At 33.7% G+C, this 20840-nt stretch overlaps 3 protein-coding genes across 3 annotated transcripts; all 3 read left to right on the top strand.

Moving 5' to 3' along the window:
• Positions 1 to 473: 473 nt before the first annotated feature.
• LOC107406951 (glucan endo-1,3-beta-D-glucosidase 1) lies at positions 474 to 3445 on the top strand. Its single transcript, XM_016014166.4, has one exon. The coding sequence runs from the start codon at positions 900 to 902 to the stop codon at positions 3114 to 3116; it is 2217 nt and encodes a 738-aa protein (XP_015869652.1). The 5' UTR covers positions 474 to 899; the 3' UTR covers positions 3117 to 3445.
• Positions 3446 to 3582: 137 nt separating this feature from the next.
• LOC107416499 (glucan endo-1,3-beta-D-glucosidase 1) lies at positions 3583 to 8048 on the top strand. Its single transcript, XM_016024988.4, has one exon. It carries the CDS (start codon positions 4639 to 4641, stop codon positions 6673 to 6675), a length of 2037 nt encoding a protein of 678 aa, XP_015880474.1. The 5' UTR covers positions 3583 to 4638; the 3' UTR covers positions 6676 to 8048.
• Positions 8049 to 14657: 6609 nt separating this feature from the next.
• On the top strand, positions 14658 to 20136 carry LOC107406341 (proline-rich receptor-like protein kinase PERK8). Its single transcript, XM_016013451.4, has 8 exons — positions 14658 to 16549; positions 17024 to 17434; positions 17745 to 17831; positions 18090 to 18160; positions 18465 to 18541; positions 18778 to 18925; positions 19273 to 19434; positions 19535 to 20136. The coding sequence occupies exons 1-8, from the start codon at positions 15466 to 15468 to the stop codon at positions 19835 to 19837; spliced, it is 2343 nt and encodes a 780-aa protein (XP_015868937.1). The 5' UTR covers positions 14658 to 15465; the 3' UTR covers positions 19838 to 20136.
• Positions 20137 to 20840: the final 704 nt, after the last annotated feature.

The following is a 20840-nucleotide window of genomic DNA, read 5'->3' as shown; positions in this document are numbered from 1 at the left end:
CTATATATACCCCTTTTCAATGTATAGACAATATGTGAGATTTTGGTATATTTTAGTTTCAATTAGGCTACAACTCAAGCAAAAAGGATGCTCTAGAATCTAGATGGCTGATCCAAGCTCTCAATCCAACCTCGGAAGTAATTGGCACCACGTCAATACTAGAACAGCAAGAAAAATTTTGCCACGTAAAAACATTTTAATAACAAAATTCCTTTTCTCCTTACGAGTACTACTTCATTAGGTGGAATAATTGAACTTCCAGGTTTTCTATGTCACTAAAATATAAGCTTAATAATTGAACGCGGAAACTGTAAGCCTTGAGCTCTCGAATGATGAATTAAAATCAGGATAAGCAAAAACGCGTGAATCGAGTAGTTTACTTACTTCACCAAAGCAATTAAATCAAAACCCCCAAGCCACAAATTTCCTTACACATGAAGCATTCACAGAATTCATCAAAAAAATGAAGCATTCACAGAACCCCATCTTGTCTATTTTATTTATTTATTATTTTATCCCTTCCTTGACACATTCAGAATCTTTTTTTTAAAAAAAAAAAAAAGAGAGAGAAGAAACTTTTGGTTGGATACCTTGCAATTCTCATATGTCCAGAACAGCACCAACTTCCCTTTAAATCCAACCCTCTTTTTCGTCCAATGTCAAACAACCATTCAATTCCTACAAAACTCATAAAATCCCACCGTCCCAAAGTCTATTTTCTTAACTAAATATCATACTCCCTTCGTTTCCTCCTTATTTCCCTCCACCAAATATTCAACCAAACCCATCATTTTTCAATTACCAAAAACTAAAAATAAAATTTGAAAAAACCTTCTTCTTTTTTTATTCTTTTTTTTTATCCTTATTTAGCATTTATAGTTCTCTAAAACGCACTAGACATGCTGAAGAAGCTGCGAAGAAGGGTCAAAACTCTGATCACAAAGAGTTTCAAAAAGCCTCATAAGAAGAAATCCTATAAAACCCCAGAAACAACAACACAAACCCAAAGCCCTTGTCCTTCACCCCCTGAATCCCTAACCATGTCTCCACCGCCAGAGCCAATCCTCAAGCTTCCAAATTCACCGTTTCTCTTCCCCCAAACACAGTCCACTGTCCTCCCTGATCCTTCAACCTTCTTCTCCCCAGACCTGCTCCAAAACCCATTGCCCACGAGCTCTTTTTTCCAGAACTACGTCCTGAAAAATGGTGATCAGCCTGAATATATCCACCCTTACCTCGTGAAATCCGATTCCTCATCTCTTACCCTCTCTTACCCATCTCGGTTTTTCAACTCTGCTTTCATATACCAGATTTTCGTAGCTGATCTTACCATTTCCGCCTCTAAAAAGACCAACCCAGATTCACAAAGAAACCATGTTGTCTCCTCCTACGATGATCTTAGTGTTACTTTGGACCTTCCTGCTTCTAATCTGCGGTTTTTTCTTGTTAGAGGAAGCCCATTTCTTACCTTCTCTGTCTCTGGTGGTACTGCGATTTCAATCTCGACCATTCATGCAATTCTCTCATTTTCATCCAATAATTCTATGACCAAGTACACCATCAGTCTCAACAACAACCAGACATGGCTTATTTATACATCCTCACCGATCAATTTGACTCACAGCCTTTCTTCAATAAATTCCGATGGGTTTTCTGGGATTATTCGGATTGCAATACTACCTGATTCAAATCCACTATATGAGTCAATCCTTGACCGGTTCAGCTCTTGTTACCCTGTTTCAGGAGATGCTGCATTCACGAAGCCATTTACTTTGGAATATACATGGAGGAAAAGGGGATGGGGAGATTTGCTTATGCTAGCACACCCTCTCCATCTTCGTCTTCTCTCTGGTGATGATTCTGATGTTACTGTTTTGGAGGAGTTTAAGTATAAAAGTATTGATGGTGAGCTTGTCGGTGTTGTTGGCGATTCATGGGTTCTGAAACCTCAACCTGTTTCAGTAACTTGGCACTCCATTAATGGAGTCAACGGTGAAGCACATGATGAAATTATTTCTGCTCTTCGTAAAGATGTTGAGGCCCTAAACACCACACCAATAACGACCACTTCTTCGTACTTCTATGGTAAATTGGTGGCAAGAGCCGCGAGGTTCGCATTGATAGCTGAGGAAGTGTCTTTTCTTGATGTTATTCCTGCAATCAAAAAGTTCTTGAAGGATACAATTGAGCCATGGTTGAATGGAACTTTCAATGGGAATGGTTTTCTTTATGACAGAAAATGGGGTGGAATTGTAACGAAGCAGGGATCAGTGGATTCTGGAGCAGATTTTGGGTTTGGAGTATACAATGATCACCATTATCATCTGGGCTACTTTCTTTATGGAATTGCAGTGCTTGCCAAAATTGACCCAGCTTGGGGGAGGAAGTACAGGCCTCGAGCTTATGCACTCATGGCAGATTTTATGAACTTGGGGAGGCGCTCAAATTCAAATTATCCACGCCTAAGATGCTTTGACCTCTATAAATTGCATTCATGGGCTGGAGGGCTTACTGAATTTGCAGATGGAAGGAACCAAGAAAGTACTAGTGAAGCAGTGAACGCTTATTACTCGGCAGCTTTGATGGGGTTGGCCTATGGAGACACCCATCTTGTAGCCACTGGATCAATTCTTGCAGCATTTGAGATTCAAGCAGCTCAAATGTGGTGGCACGTAAGAGAGGGAGATAACTTGTATGAGGAAGATTTCACAAGGGAGAATAGGATGGTTGGTGTTCTGTGGGCAAACAAAAGGGACAGTGGCCTTTGGTTTGCACCTCCTGATTGGAAAGAGTGTAGGCTTGGAATTCAGGTTCTGCCATTGTTGCCTATCACTGAGGCTCTGTTCTCTGATGTTGGTTTTGTGAAGGATCTTGTGAGATGGACATTACCAGCTTTGCAAAGGGAGGGAGTTGGTGAAGGATGGAAAGGATTTGTGTATGCCATGGAAGGGATTTATGACAAAGAAGGTGCTTTGGGGAAGATTAGGTCCTTGAATGGTTTTGATGATGGGAACTCGCTCTCTAACCTTCTGTGGTGGATTCATAGTAGAGATGAGGAGGAAGAAGAGGGATGTGAAGGAGGGAAATATTGCTGGTTTGGTCACTATTGTCACTGAATTTGGTTGCATTCATGACTTGGACGATGGGCATTGGGTGTTGGTAATGCTCATTTGCATTTAGAAATACCACTCTATATATTTATCTTCCATCTATATACATTAGCTTGTCTGATTTGTTTTTTACCTGGAAAATAATGTGCTTGAGCAAACTACTTTGAGATTCATAATAGTCAGTACTATAAAGTATATTTTATACAAATTCGTGTGTCTTTGGATGTATGTACAGCACTTGTGGTTTATAATAAGAAACTACGCAGCTCTGATAAAATGGATAATTTTATAGTCAATATATGATCAGGGAAAGAAAAACGAAGATTAAGGTTTTACTAACTTCTTTATCTGTCCATGCAACACTAACATTGTATGGTTTGGCCTGATTGCTCTTCAAGGTATTTCCTGATTAACTTCTCACTCTGACAAGCCACCTTCCCAAGCTATTAACACATTTTGGTTGCTGGTAGTTCCTAAAGAGGCAAAGCAACAATTAATACATGCTAAAAAAAACGAATACATGTAATTCTGAAGCAACATTCGAACGGTTATTTTCAACCCAAAAAACATTCAAACGGTCATTTATTAGCTCCTTAGGCCACATCTTATATTAAAATTTATAGGCAACAGAGATTGTATCAATCAGGGTTAACATCCAAGAAAAATATATTTTATGGTTAATTTCCCTCTGTTTTAACCTAACAACCTCTTAATATTAGAACTCGGGCTTCAGACTATGCCTTTAAATAACCAATTTTTAACATTAATGCAGTTCTTGATTTAGTTGAAAACAAATTCGATTTCTATTGTTATTCTTTTCTGAGTCACAGACAACATAATAATTGGTAATTTCATGGTTCAGGGTTGAGCAAGATTCTAAAAACAAACTTTTTGGTTGTGGACTTTTAAGACTAGCATAGAAAGGACGAGGAATTGGATCGCCTTAAAAGCGGAACTGGCTTTGGTTATAACGGCTATTTAAACAAGAGGTGAGGGAGACTAAATTTGTTTCGATATAACATCTCTCCTTTTTTAGGTAAATAAACTCATATGGGGAATTTTTCTTAGGTTTTGGTCATATCAAAACCAAAAAAGAAAAGCAAACAAGCGAAAATTGATTTTATATTTTTCTTAAAACTTTCCTGAATACCAAAAGATAAATGAAATTCCTGCTTCTTTTCTTCTTCTTCTTTTTATTTTTATTATTTATTTTTTTATTTTTTGTAAATTTACAACTTGGTTCAGCCCACTTCCTCCAATGTTAACGAAAAATTCATGTCCCACTCTGGATAAGCTTTGGGTCAATTAACGTTGGTAACTAAACCTCGTACACCATTCATTTCTTCCTAGTTTCCCGCCGCCGATTTGTCTTAACCATTTCATCGTTTCACTCACAACCAATCCTTATTATAAATTCCTTCTACTCCTAGGCAATTAAACCTCCCACAGAATATCAAAAACTCATAAGAAATTAAGCTCAAAGCTTCTTAAATGGTAGTAAATTCATGTGCATTTTGAATCCCCTAATATGACACCAGCACTAGCAGCAACCCCTTTCCTCTTCCCTCAAGCTCCTTCTACTGTCCTCCCTGATCCTTCACTCTTCTTCTCCCCTCGTCTGCAAAAAAATCCACTCCCTACTAACTCTTTTTTCCAGAACTATGTCCTCAATGAAGGTGACCAGCCTGAGTACATCCACCCCTACCTCATTAAGTCCTCTAATTCCTCTCTTTCCATCTCTTTCCCATCTTTCTTATTCAATGCTTCTTTGATATACCAGCTTTTCTCAGCTGATCTTACCATCTCTGCCTCAGAAAAGAATAACCCAGATTCGCATAAAAGTCATATAATCTCTTCCTTTAATGATCTTAGTGTCACCTTGGACCTTCCCTCTTCAAATCTTCGATTCTTTCTTGTTCGAGGCAGCCCTTTTCTTACTTGTTCCGTCACTGGTGGCACTGCAGTTTCCATCTCAACCATCCATAAAATCCTCTCATTTACTTCAAATGATTCACGGACCAAGTATACCATCAAGCTTGACAACAAACAGACATGGCTTATCTACACATCCTCACCAATCAATATGGCTCACAGTGAATCTTCCGTAGCTTCTGATAACTTTTCTGGTATAATTCGGATTGCCATGCTGCCAGATTCGAATCCACAGAACGAGGCAGTCCTTGATCAGTTTAGCTCTTGTTACCCTGTTAGTGGAGTTGCTGCATTCACAAATCCATTTACTTTGGAATACAAGTGGAAGAAAAAAGGTCAGGGTGATTTGCTTATGCTAGCCCATCCTCTCCATCGTCGACTTCTTTCTAAAGATGATTGTGATGTAACTGTTTTGAAGGACTTCAAATATAAAAGCATAGATGGTAATCTTGTTGGAATTGTTGGCAATTCATGGGTACTGAAATCTGATCCTATTTCAGTAACTTGGCACTCCATCGGAGGCATCAAAAAGAAATCAAAAGCTGAAATCATTTCTGCACTACGTAAAGATGTTGCGGCTCTAAACGTGTCATCTATAGCAACAAGTAATTCATATTTCTATGGCAAGTTAATCAGCAGAGCGGCAAGGTTCGCGTTAATCGCCGAGGAAGTCTCTTTTCTTAAGGTGATTCCTACAATCAAAAAGTTCTTGAAGGCTTTGATTGAGCCATGGTTGGAAGGAACTTTCGAAGGGAATGGATTTCTATATGATGGTAAATGGGGAGGAATTGTAACTAAACAAGGAGCAGGGGACATTGCAGCAGATTTTGGGTTTGGAGTATATAACGATCACCATTTTCATCTTGGCTACTTTGTTTATGGGATTGCAGTGCTTGCCAAAATTGACCCAGCATGGGGAAGGAAGTACAGGCCTCAAGCATATTCAATCATGGCAGATTTTATGAACTTGGGAAGACAGTCGAATCCAAAATATCCACGCCTGAGATGCTTTGACCTCTATAAATTGCATTCATGGGCTTCAGGGCTTAATGAATTTGCAGATGGGAGGAACCAGGAAAGCACGAGCGAGGCAGTGAATGCTTATTACTCAGCAGCTTTGATGGGTTTAGCCTATGGAGACACCAAACTTATAGCCACTGGATCAATTCTTGCAGCATTGGAGATTCAAGCAGCTCAAACCTGGTGGCATGCAAGGGAAGGAGGTAAACTGTATGGGAACGAGTTTACTAAGGAAAATAGAGTGGTTGGTGTTCTTTGGTCAACAAAAAGGGATAGTAGTCTTTGGTTTTCACCTCCGGAGTCAAGAGAGTGTAGACTTGGAATTCAAGTGCTTCCTCTGTTGCCTATCACTGAAGTCTTGTTCTCCGATGTTGGTTATGTGAAGGAGCTTGTGAAATGGACATTACCAGCTTTGCAAAGGAATGGAGTTACAGAAGAATGGAAAGGCTTCGTCTATGCTTTGGAAGGGATTTATGACAAAGAAAGTGCGTTGAAGAAGATTATGTCCTTGAATGCTTTTGATGATGGGAATTCGCGCTCTAATATTCTATGGTGGATTCACAGTATAACTGGGGTGAAAGGAGATAATAAACAAAATAACTTACCGGTTTAACATAGCCTGAGTCACTGGCTAGAATAATTTTCATTTCCAGAGTACAATATGGGCATTCAATACTTAAGTGGGATCTCGGTATTGATTATGCTCATTTGCATTTAGAAGCCCCTTCCTTATATACGCATACCCATCTTCAGTCCATGTAACTAAGCTTCTCTCAATGCTACTAGTATCTTTTATTTTTTATACAAATTTCTATTTGTGCATGTATGAATGTAGAATACTTGTGTTCTATAAGAAGAAAGAACACAATTCTGTTACTTAGATGATTCTATGGTAAAATATGTTGAGAAAAAACAAATACAGAGATTTAGGCATTACCAACTTTATTCTCCGTCCATGCAAATTCGAACTTTGAACTTTTTTGTTGCCGTCCGTTAGGGTTAGGCATCATTGCTAAATATGGACAGCAAGTACTTGGTGTATGTCTTCCATTATTAAATATATATATATATATATATATATATATATATATATATATATATTTCCTTAACACATCAGTTAGAATTGTATCCTCTTATAAATGGAAAACTATGTTTCTAAAAATATCCGATATCTTCAATAGGATAACGAGCACCAAGTCACAGCTTCCAACCATATTGAAAATATTATAAAATTCATCACACACACGATGGAGAACACCAAGTCAAAGCCAGTTCAAATCATAGTTTATCGTTTTTATTAGGCATGGTGCTCATGGCCAGAATAAGCATATTCCAAATTTGCAATATCTTTGATTTTAATTATCGATTAGCAATATCTTAGCTGTTTATTGATATTCATTATAGTTATAACTTATATCATCTTTTTTCCAAGCTTTCCACAGAACTGACTGCAATGCAACAAGAACTACCTATCACATCGTCTAAAACAAGCCCTTTACATGATATACATTACTATATTTGATCACAATTCACAAGGAGGATAAGTACACAAAAAAGGGAGTCAATTCCTATATGTTAAACATTCACCCAATAACATGTTCCAAATTGCAGAAACCCACTGAAACACGACTGCCAATCCATTAGTTGTAAGGTAACATTTCTAAAAATGCCAAAGCTAATTCCTTCCTTTTAGATATTTGAGAACTTCAGCCACACATATAACACACAAAAATGCACACAGGTAATAGTTTATCTTTTTCAAACGAGCATTAATTTCTTTCATGCTTTCGATGATTGCTCTCATTTCATTCATGCACTCTTCAAGTTGGTCCAAAATTGTATTTGTCCCATACCTGCGTTCCTCAAAGTTCCGTTGATGAACGTCACTCTCCGGCAAGTCATCCTCCCACGCCCGGTACCGGCACATTTCAGTTGCTAAGAGGCAAAAGTAACCCTTTAATACATGCTACTATGCCTCCATAATCTACTACATTAAAGTCAAACTACCATTCAATTATTAACTCCTAAGCCACATTTTATACTGTTATACACAGACTGCTATACATTTGAAATGAAATATGGGCAACAAAGACTGCATCAAAGCAGGGCAAGCAATCAAAGAAAACCAAACCCAACAAGCCCAGAACTTCATCTTGATAGATAACACTGTCCAACGCACTAATATAAAGAGCCTTGACATTCACACAGTAAATCACATTTGATTACTTCCCCAAAAAAAAAAAAAAAAAAAATGGGTAATTTCATGGTTCATTGGTTCACAGTCCGCATAAAGACCCAAATCTCTTTTATCATATACTATAGTCAATTAAAGGAAAGAGATTGCTTTGAAAATAAAAATAAAAAGAGAGAACAATTTGTGCTAGTAGTGTTGTCGGATTTGACTAAGTCCTGCCTACCAATATTCTAATCGACATTTTCTCGGCAAACAAACGGTCTGAAAATCAAATTGGAAGAAAAATAAAGCAGGGTTTGCAACACAAAGCAAAGATAAATCTTACAGAAATGAGGATTTTGATTGGTTAGGGCTTTGCTGTTACGGACGCAGAAGAGGAAGACGAAGAAGAAAGAAGCGCGTACCTGCACTCGACGGAGAAGCGCAGTGGTTTGCGTGACTATAAATTAACGTCCAAAAAGGAAAATAAAGTGAAAAAGAAACGATAAAATAACGTCCAAAAAAAAAAAAAAAGAGGATAAATTGGGTTGGTGGGCCCAATTGTCCTTTTCTTAAACGCGGGCCGTGTATAAACAATGGTTTAATTATGACCGGTCATTTTAAAGAATGTCGGGGCTGAATTTGGAATATCATATTTTTTAATCTTTAGGTAAACTCACCGACAAGTTTTTTTTTTTGTTTTTTTTTTTTTTTGAACGGAAATCAAGGACAAATTTTGTTCGTGTAGTTGCTGTGCATTGCTCTTCATTGAAAAAAAAAAATGTAAATTACAAAATCATTTTTTAATTAAAAATAACATACAAATAATATATTTCCTCTTTTTATTTATACTGAAATTTTATATTCACATATGTTTTAATTTTACACATAAAAAAAATACAGACAACAAATAAGCATATTTGTTGCCAAAAAAAAAAAAACAAAAAAAAACAAAATATATATTCTTTTAGTTGAAAAATAATAATAATAAAAGAAGCTAATAATAAGGTATTCCTAACAGATGTGACATAACTTCTTTTTCTTCTTCTTTTTTATTTATTTATTTTGTTTTTGGTTGTAAAATGTAAGAAATGTCATAGTACGTTGAAGTGATATGTTGAATATACAAACGTTGTCATCATGAGCATTTTTTGATAATTGACATGTGAGGAAGGTAAAGCAACTTTAGTTTATGTGATGCCTAGATATATGCAAATTCTTTACATGACTATTGCGTACTAAAAGTCTAAAAGCACTTCCTTCACCCAAAAAAAAAAAAAAAAAAGAAAGAAATAGTGATGCCTAGATATATATGCAAATGCTTTACATGACTATTGCATGCCAAAAGAGAATGTGGTTCTTGTTTGTACTATATAGTTTTTTTTTTTTTTTTCCTTTTTTTTGGCCTTTTCTTCCAAGTATTATATAGTGTAAGTTTATTCTGAAAAGAAGATGACTTAACTATAATAAGTTTTATCTAATTCTCTTTTCGTTCAAATACATATATGTGTATATATTTCGATGGCTTAAATATTTATATTGTTAGAATTTACTTTTTTTTTTTGGGTAAAATATTGTTCTATTTACTTGATTTGTCAAAAATTGTAGTTTAATTAAATTAGTTTATATGGAAACAAATATAGATGCGAATTCTGAGAATAAATATGGTACATAACTAATATATTCAAAAAATTTTAAAATTGCTTTCTAATAATAATAATAATAAAAATAATATTTATATTGAAAGTCAAACTACTTAGACATTATCAAGTTAAATGTTATAAAAATTAAAATTTTTATTAAAAAATTATTTTTAACATTCTTTATTTTTTATAAAAACCCAATTTTTCATGAGAAAGTTATTTTTTTATAAAAAAAAGAAAAAATAAATCATATATAATTAATTAATAATCATTAATACCTTTATTGCACAATAATATTGGAGAATAATTTTTAATTTGACTGTTTATCGGTACCACCTAAGTATTAGTTGTTAATTTCTATGTCACACATAAGACAATCTATATTTACTATTGGAAATATTAAAGCATTTCCAATAAAAATGTAAATTATGAAAATAAACATGCCACAAATATAAACAATATTTTAAAAAAATTATTTTCTAGTGACAATATCTAAAATGAATGTCAAGTTGATATGAACTAAGCATGGTCAAGGTAATGTCTACTTCTTAAGGCTTTATAAAACATTATAAAGTTTACTTAAAAGCAATTTTCCTTAAAAAGTCAATTTTTTTAAAAATAAAAATATATGTATAATTAACTATTAATAATAAATAATTTTTTATACATTATTATTGAAAAATAATTTTAAAATTGATTGTACATTTATATTATTTAAACTTAAATATTGTCAAATTTTATAGCATATAGGGTATATTTGGAAGTATATTTTTTTACAAACACTTATTTTCTATAGCACTCCATTGTATAACATTTTTTGTAAATAATTGTTTTATAAAATACGTGATAAAATATTTCTTTATACAAAAAAATGTTTAAAAAATCAAAAATATCTTCGATATTTCTTCGATATATCCATTTTTCTATGGAGTGGAAACGAAGCTTAATGTCACGGGCCTAGCTTTTCCAACACTCCCGTGCGGCACTTAGCACCTCCCTTGCTAAGTAAGCCTTGCTCACAAGCTATGAAAATGCGGAAGCTAAGAGTGAGAGAGTAGGAAGTAGGATAGTTTGAGAGAATGTGGAGAATACTTGTATTGCTAGAATTCTTGATGTGCTTGGATATGCTTGGATGTTCTTGGATATTCTTGGATGTGTTACAAATGAAGGTCCAACCCCTTTATATAGAGGGCTTGGCATGTAGGAAAGTTCTAGATATGTACATATGTCACATATCTAGTTATGGTTCTAGATTATTCTAGGATTATGTACAAGATATTTACATGGAGTATTCTAGAGAGATTCCAATCTACATAAGTCTAGGTTGCTCTTGAATCTTCTAGAATCTTCCGGGTTCCTCTTGTATCTTCATGGAGAGTGTAGAGTCTTCCGGTTAAACCTCAAGGGTTCTGCTCCTTTTTCGCGGGACGTGACATTAAGCTCCAAATGAAAACGAGTAAAATTTTCATAATATCCGTCGAAATTTTTTTATAATTTCTATGAAAATTTTCATCAAAATATCCATATTAATTTCTTAATAATTTGGTTAAAAAATCTATAATTTTCATGAAAATTTCCAAAATTTTCATGAAATTTTCACCAAAATGTCGAAAATATCCATGGAATTTTTTAAATTTTTTGATTTTTTTTTTAAAAAATTCATAAATATTATTGATATTTAGTAAATTTTTTTATCAAATTAACTTTATTGATAGTTTTTTTTACCCTTAAACATTTAATAATACAAGTAAAATAGAATGAATTGAATTAAATAATATTAATAAGTTTTATTTATTGAATATTGATAAAGCAAAAATACAAAAATTGTAGATTATATTTTTTCACTTGGCAAATCTTATTGCTGAGAATATATTTTTTACAAATATAGGTAAATAGATGATGAAACATATATATGTGAAATAATAATATTTGTTTGAAAAATAAAAAATATTTGTGACAATTCATAAGTTTTAATTTTATTTTTTAAAAATATTTTTGAAGAAGAAAATTTGGTAGTGGTGATTAATTTTAGAGACTTACGAGAAAGCTAACTAGAACTACTAGTGCTTCAGCTCCATCAGGTGGTACACATTTACAATTTAAGACTCTTAGTAGTCAGTCTAACTTAAGTGGTAATGAAAATAACTTTAATAAATTATTTAAATTAGAAGTTATAAAAGGTAGTGACTAAAAGGAATTATCAAGTTGAGAAGTTGGATCAATCCTATTTACTGATGAACAATATTACATACATGCAACATAAGATGAAAATTATGGAAGTAGAGATGCTGGTCAAGGAATTGGTGTTGTTAGAAAAGAATATATACATAAAAAGAAATCTATAATGGAAATGTCATAATAAGAAAAATATTCGATTTCTATGAATTTTGAGTTAATGAGGGTTTGAAGTCATTTTCATAATCTTTTTTTTAATGGATATTTATGAAATATCATCAAGTAGCAACTTATGGATACCATCTCAAACTCAACCTTAAAAAAATAGTAGTTATGCATATAGTCAACCAATAATGCAAGATCCATATGGTTGACATATTTATAATTATATGTAAAATTATCAGGGAGATACATCTTTTCATAATCACTTATCATATTTCATATCTCAAAATCAAAATAAGGAAGACACCGATAATTTTCAACCATCCAATTTTATCAAATATGTATTTTTGACATATTTTTATTATTAATAATTTATCTATGATAATTAATACTTATTATAAATCAATTGACTAAGGAAAAATAGAACATTTATTTAATATTTTAGTAAGTTTTATAATCAATTTGAGAATTGATATATTAAATAAGCTAATTCTAAAATTTCAATAAAATTTTTTATTTTTTAAAATAAATTTTTATCATTTTTTATAAATTTTTATCGATAATCAATATTTTCATAGAAATTTTTATATTTTGAATTTTTAATATTTCCATTGATACCGATTTATTAAACTTTAATACAAAATAAAAAGCACTTTTAAATCTATATTTGGTATTTTTAAAATTTTAATTAATGCATTAATTTTGAATTTTTTGAATTTGAAAGAATTTATTTAGAGAAATATTAAATTTGTTATTTTTCTTAGAAACATCTAAAATACTTATTATTATTATTATTATTATTATTTTATATTTAATAAGCACTTCTTAATATTTTACCAAATATGTAACAGAGTGTTTTTTCTATCTTTGTAGTATTTATTTTATTTTGAAAAACACTTTCAAATACCCTATAAACAATAATCCAAATTTATTATTCAAGATGCTCTAATGGTATTAAAAACAAAAATTACAATACTTTCAAAGCATGTTCTCCCCTCTAATATAAAAGTGAATTCCTGTATTAGAGATGGTTAAGTACTGGAAATTTTCTCCAAGAATGAGATAAGCGTCTTCAAGAGAACCATTTTATACCTTCAAAAAATTTTATAATCTCTGTGCACATTGCCTTGGCCAAAATATAAAAACAAAACGTACTTTCTGGTAATTGGCAAGTGCCTTATTCTTTTTTATTTTTTTTTTTGGGTGAATGCCAAGCCCTTATTCACAAACGAGTCTTTCTGCGTTCCAAATTTTATTACTTTCCCTTGTTTTTTTTGGTGGATTTATTACTTTCCCTTATCATGTCCATTTACATGTACTGTATTTTATTTTATTTTTTATTGTTGTTGCATATATATTATAGCTTTTTTTTTTTTTTTTGACTTGCCAAACATCCATGAAAAACATAAACATATATTTTTTTATGTACGTGAGGATTCATTGCAAAAGGGCATGTTTAAATTTCATTATTTAACTAAAAATCATGTTTAATATTGAAGGTTATAGTTTTCTTTATTATTATTTTTTTCTTTTGGCCCAAAGCTTATAGATTTAAAAAAAAAAAAAAAATTTAAGTGAAAAAGAAACTATAAAAGAGAAAATTTTATATCATAAAAGGAAGTTGGATCTAGTTGTACAATGAAAAAAGTAAGAGGAGAAATAAAGCAACAACATTTCCGTTAGCTTGTCGCTAGGAGAACACCATCTTCTTCTCCTTCTTCCATCATTAGTTCAACCAACCTCCAAGCCTTTGCATCCAAGAGTCTGTGATGGTTTTTTTCCAATTATAAAATTATAATAAATAGTACAAATAATATATATATATATATATATAGACTGTGTTGAACAAGAAAAAGAAAGAACACCAAAAAGACAAGCACCCCATGATCACCATAGAATATATAATAATTGCAACAATTATTTATTGTTTTTTTTAAAAAAATTTATAGAATAAATTATTGCTGCTCATTCAATACACGCACATTCAAACCAAATAGGCAGCTGGTGAATGTGTGTGACAGTGAGAATATAAGATCTTCTTCATTATTATAATTCACAAAATTTCAATAAAATCGTTTATTATTTTATTATTCTCTTCTCTTTCATAATTTTGAGCGCTGACTCTTGGGAAATCGTTCTCCAACGCGGCATTCTTTGACTCTAATTTCCCTTTCATATAATATAAAGTATTTATTTATTTATTTATTTTTTGTGGTTACTGTTAATCACCAGCTAGCCCGTTTTATTTCTCTGTTTATCATTTCCTATATTTTGTTTTTTCCCTTAATTGTCGTTTCCTAAATGCATACGAATTCCATTAGATGTGAGGAAACGGTGATAATGTAAAAAGTAATTACCTGATATTTGCCTGTCTTTTTTTTATAATTTTCTTTTTGTGGGTCATTGAAAAAGAAAAAGAAAAGGTTTTTGAGTAGAAAAAAACAGCTAAGCTAAAATGGTTTCACTTAAACCAAAATGATTGACCATGCTTTGTGAGTAAATTTTGCAATCTTTTTCCTGCTTTTTGGTTTTTCCGTGGCCTGTGCATGTGGGGAGAGTGAGCGAGTCTATTCTGAAGTCGCCCCCACGTTCCCTTTGCACATATTGTGGTGGTGGGTACCCCCTTTAACCATTTTCTGCGAAGAAGCTTTCTCGGGAAACACTCTGGAACTCCGACGTGTTGTAGTACGACGCAGTCTGCCTGCCAAGAAGCCTCCGAGACCCGGTTAGATAATAACAATTTATCTTTGAGTTTTTAGCATCTGGGTATTATCTTTTTTTTGCACATTTTGGTGATCTGGGTCTGCCACATTTGTACATTTTTAGTTTGAGGCTTTGATTGTCGATTTGGGGTGATCTAGGTGATAGTTTTGCACATTTTGGCTTGGTAGATCTGGTTTAAGTTTTGATCTTTTTGGTGAAATCTTGCTCCCAGAAGTGTCTTCTGAACTTGGTTTTATTCAATTTGCCTTGAACTTGGGTTCGTTTGAAGACTTGTAAAGTGTTTGGATAGGACTAATAAAGTAGCCAATAGACACTAGCCGTCAATTCATAGGGAATTTGAACATTTGCATTTTGATTTGGGTCCACGAAACAATTACGGAATTGCGTATTGGGGGTGGAATTATGAACTGTTGCATGGTTTTCACTTTTCCGTGATAATTGGAAATTTGCTCGTCGGTGATTCGGGAAATTTGACAATGGAAGTATAGTAGCACATTTAGTTTCAGCTGGAAGACTACCAAGGGAGATGGCTTCAACATCACCTTCTCCAAACTCTTCCCCTTCTGCAGTTCCACCAACTTCCACTGCATCCTCACCTCCATCCCCACCTTCTTCTTCTCCTCCTCCTCCATCAAATCCTTCAAGCACTTCACCCCCTCCTTCAACTTCTCAGCCCACTCAAACTTCTGATCCCCCAGTTGCTTCAACCCCACCGCCACAGTCTCCTTCTCCTCCAACATTGCCTGCCTCTCCCCCTCCATCCCCGCCGCAATCATCGGAGCCACCAACTTCGCCACCGCCATCTCCTCCTGCATCTCCGCCACCATCACCACCTGCATCAGCACCACCCCCATCAACTCCTGCTTCTGCACCTCCCCCATCTCCTCCTACTTCGTCACCACCACCACCAGCGCCTCCTGATGCAGCCCCACCGCCATCGCCTCCTGCCAGTCCTCCTCCAGCTCCAGCTGCGGCTACTCCACCCACTCCGGATTTGTCCCCACCTCCTCCATCAAGAGATTCTCCTACTCCCAAAGCCTCTCCAACACCTCCAGCAGTAACCCCACCTCCTCCTGAAACTGTTTCACCTTCCCCACCTCCTCCAGCCAAAGTTCCAACACCTCCTTCTTCAAATTCTCCTCCTCCACCAAAAATTGTGGCGCCGGATAAGTCTCCTCCTGCTCCTGTTCTTCCACCTCCTCCAACTGTTTCTCAATCCGCTCCTCCCCCAGCTGATACTGTTCCCCCAGGATCCACATTGCCATCACCTCCTCCTTCAGACCCCTCATCCTCTTTACCACCTCCTCTTTCATCGCCCCCTGCTCCACCTGGTAATTCTTCAAATCCCATTCCTTCACCCTTCCCAACCATCCCAACACAGAAGCCTACTGCTAAATCAACTACCAATACCAATATGACAGCAAATTCTTCATCTAAAGGTTCTGGAGGATTAAACACTGGAGGAGCTGTTGCAATTGGTATTGCAGTTGGGTTTGTAGTGCTCAGTCTTCTTCTGATGGCTGTGTGGTTTGTACAGAAACAGAAGAAAAAGAGAAATAAAGCTAATGGCTTTGGCATGCCCTCTCCATTTGCATCCTCCCAAAATTCAGGTAATGCATCGAACATACTCAACTTTATGAGGTAATTTTATAATGTTAAAGAAATCCTATTGAGATACATAAATTACAGAGTCGTGAACTTGAAAGAATTCTTTCTGTTTAAATTGGACTTGTGGTTTTAGAGATTCTAGATTTGCATATTAAATTATATTCTCTGTGAGGGGATTGTGGTCAGAAGATGAAGAATACTTTTCGTGGAATTGGGGATATGGTAATCTTTGGCCTACAGTATGTTTCAATTGCCATGTTTATTTTTCAATACGCCCTGCTTTTATGTGTATTGGAAATTGGTGTTACTTTGACTATGCTATGTTCAAGATATAAAATATTAATTTTTATACTTATTGAATGACTTGGAATGTTGCATTAAACAATTTGATTGAGGCTTGTTAAGTGAGCTAGCAGTTGCAGCTACTGTCCTGATTAGGCCTTTAAAACTATACTAACAATTTGTATTCTCACCAGAGTCATTATTTCTGAGGCCGCATTCTCCAGCTCCCCGTGTAGCAAGTGGATCTGGTAGCGATTTTATGTATTCTCCATCTGAGCCAGGAGGTGTAAACAATTCAAAGGCATGGTTCACATATGAAGATCTACTCCAGGCTACAGATGGGTTCTCAACATTGAATCTTTTGGGTGAAGGTGGATTTGGTTGTGTATATAAAGGTATTCTTGCAGATGGAAGAGAAGTTGCTGTTAAACAGCTAAAAATTGGTGGTGGACAGGGAGAACGTGAGTTCAGAGCAGAAGTTGAAATTATTAGCAGGGTACACCATCGCCATTTGGTTTCCCTCGTGGGTTATTGTATATCTGAGCATCAAAGGCTGCTCGTTTATGACTATGTTCCAAACAATACCCTTCATTACCATCTTCATGGTGAGCCATACTTCTTAGCTTAAGAGGCTGAAAATTCATGAATTCATGAGTTTGACTGCCATTCTTCTACTTTATGCATATGACATGAAAATGGTAATTGGGAATCAAAGTAGTTCTCATATTATCCTTATGCCTGTTTAATCCAAAATGACCAACCTTGATCAATTTAAGACTAGCAATCTATTAAGAGGTATATATCTTACAGTAAGTTATTTGTCAATAAACTTGTTGATGCTCCTTAAGGTGCTGAGTTTTCTATGCTTTCAGTCAATCATGCCTAACTTTTCATATTATTTGAAAAATTTTGTAGGCGAAGGAAGACCTGTAATGGATTGGGCAACCAGAGTCAAGGTTGCTGCTGGTGCAGCTCGTGGAATAGCTTACTTACATGAAGATTGTAATTTTCTTCTTATATTCTTCTGACATCTTTTACAAATTAAATTCTACTTAGATTAGCCACTTTCTTGCTGAAGTTACGGTCAGAAACTTGAATCATGACTGTTTCTTGAATAATTATAAATAGAGAAGTTAATTTCATTACTGATATAATATTTTTAATCTCACGTATATTCTTCAGGCATTGATTTTATCTGTTTATAAACATGTTGTGTCACTCTTGCTCTCTCTTAATATCTTATTTTAATTTGTTTGTCAGGCCATCCTCGCATTATACATAGGGATATAAAGTCATCAAACATTCTTTTGGAGAACAACTTCGATGCACGGGTATGCCTGTTTCTGAAACTTTAGGTTTTCTTGAGGAAAATAATTAGCTTTTAAACTGGTTACAAGACAACCAGTGCACCAGCTAAAGTCAGTGTGCTTTGGCAGCATGTTTGGAACATTGAAGTTATTTACATTTTGTTGATTAAGTGTCCTTTTTGCTGTTTAATTTTATTGGAATAACATAAAAATCCTATAATATTACCCATTCTGACTGTGGCATACTTTTACCGTCTTTGATTAATTTGTTTTTAATATATAATTTTTTTTTTTTGGTTTTTTTAAGAATCATCTTTGTCTCTGACAGGTTTCAGATTTTGGGCTTGCAAAGTTAGCATTGGATTCGAATACACATGTGACCACACGTGTGATGGGTACCTTTGGGTAGGTATCTCTATTTTCGTAATGGTTTATAATATAAAGTGGGGAACAACGCAAATCAAGTGTCGACTTCCATGTGTAAACTGAATTCCTTGTCGTCTCTGCAGTTATGAAGTTCTTATAAAAATTATTATAAAGAGAAAAAGAAAATGATGTAATGCTACTTTAAGCCATGGCCACATTTTCTTTCTAGTATATATTTATATTTTTTTGATGGATGGAATTATGTGATTTTTCAGATACATGGCTCCAGAGTATGCAACTAGTGGCAAGTTGACTGAAAAGTCTGATGTTTATTCTTTTGGGGTTGTGCTTTTGGAGCTAATTACAGGTCGTAAGCCTGTGGATGCCTCTCAACCAGTAGGTGATGAGAGCCTAGTGGAATGGGTAAGTTTTTGTGCATATTTTTGGTACAATCACTAGGGTAAAAAATGTCTCTTTATTTTCTGAAAGTTTCAAATTTTGCTTTAAATTGTTAATTCTATCCTAATTTCAACTACATGAGACCTAAAGCCCATCATAATTTTGAAATTCTTAAGTCTAGAAAGGTTTCATGATCTTAGATTATGAAAGTGACTGAAAATCAAAATATGTCAGCATTAATGAATGTTATTTTGCTGTGTTTTCAAGTTCAAAATACATCCCAAATCAAAAAGATTGGAGAAGGTTGCAATGCCAATGAAGGTGGATCAAGCTATACAAGTTCAATTCTTATTTAGAACGTCTTTTTGCAGGCTCGACCATTGCTTGCACAGGCGCTTGATAATGGGGATTTTGAAGAGTTGGCAGATCCTAGACTGGAAAAGAATTATCTTGAAAACGAAATGTTTCGAATGATTGAGGCAGCTGCAGCTTGTGTGCGTCATTCCGCTGTGAAGAGGCCAAGGATGGGACAGGTACTTCATACTCAAATGGTGAATGATTTTCCCACGTTTTCTTTGTATTATAGCGAGAATTGACATTTTACTTCCCTCTATTTTCGCATTCCATTCTCAGGTGGTGAGAGCTTTAGATTCCTTGGATGATATCTCAGACCTCAGCAACGGAATGAAACCCGGTCAAAGTGAAGTTTTTGATTCAGCACAACAATCAGCACAAATCAGAATGTTTCAAAGGATGGCATTTGGCAGCCAAGATTACAGTACAGAATACTTCAACCAAAGCCATAGTAGCTGGAGGAGTAGAGAACACAGTGACCAAACCCAGAGTAACAGGACGAGTAGAGAGCAAGGAAACAAGAGTACAGTTATAAACATAATAGATCTGGGATATGGAACAACTACTGAGAAACAAAGTTGAAGGCTAAACCTTGCAAAACAAAAAGTGGTTTCCAACTTCTAGCTATATTTGAATAATACAATTTAATACCCTTTATTGAGATCTTGGAATACAGGCTTTGTTCCTCATTTTTTGTAAATTATATGCAAATTGTTTCACCCTTTTTTTTTTTTTTTTTTTGGTTGATTTCTTTCCTAACATGATTTTGTTGAAAGGCTGCCTTGATTTGTATTCTTTGTAATTTAACAATCGTTTATACGGCATTTTTTTTTATATTTATTTATATATATTGATTTTATAGAGATTTATCCTTTTCCTGAGATGCTTTCATTAAAATTTCTTTTTAATCCGCATGCATGCTGGGACTTGAATTACCAAATAATAATAATAATAATAAATAAGTAGAATGGGATCGTATTATCAAAAATGAAGATTTATTTTTGTTTTAAAAATTTTAAAAAAAATGTAATAATTAAGTTATTTTCAATTTCGGAAATAAAATATAGAAAAAAAGGATATTTTAACATGTAAAAATAATTTTTTAACAATGAAAATTTAGTAAATATTGTAAAATAATGCAATATAGACAAAATATAGAGATATAGAAATAGAGAAAATAGAGAGTAAATTGCAGAATTTCATATATGTTGTTATATGTACCTAGTGAGTAAGCCGTATGATTTCATATATTATTATATATGTGTATATTTTAAAATTTAAAATTTCAGTGTCGATAGAAATTTTGATATCAATAAAAATTTATAAAAATTGATTTTAAAAAATTTATTTTAAAAAATAAAAATTTTTATTAGAACTTTAGGATTAAGTTATTTAATTAATTAATTATCAAATTAATTATTAAAATTATAAAAAAATATTGAATGAATATTATATTTTTTTTAATCAGTGAATTTATAATAAATTGTTAATTGTTTAAAATATAATATTTTTAATAAAAAATATAAAAAATTTATCTATTTAATCAGATTATTTATTAATTAAGATATATAGAACAATTATTATA

This window comes from Ziziphus jujuba, chromosome 4, assembly GCF_031755915.1.
Source record: "Ziziphus jujuba cultivar Dongzao chromosome 4, ASM3175591v1".
NCBI lineage: Eukaryota > Viridiplantae > Streptophyta > Magnoliopsida > Rosales > Rhamnaceae > Ziziphus > Ziziphus jujuba.
The sequence above is the reverse complement of the archived record's forward strand: the minus strand, read 5'-3'. Positions and strand labels throughout refer to the sequence as shown.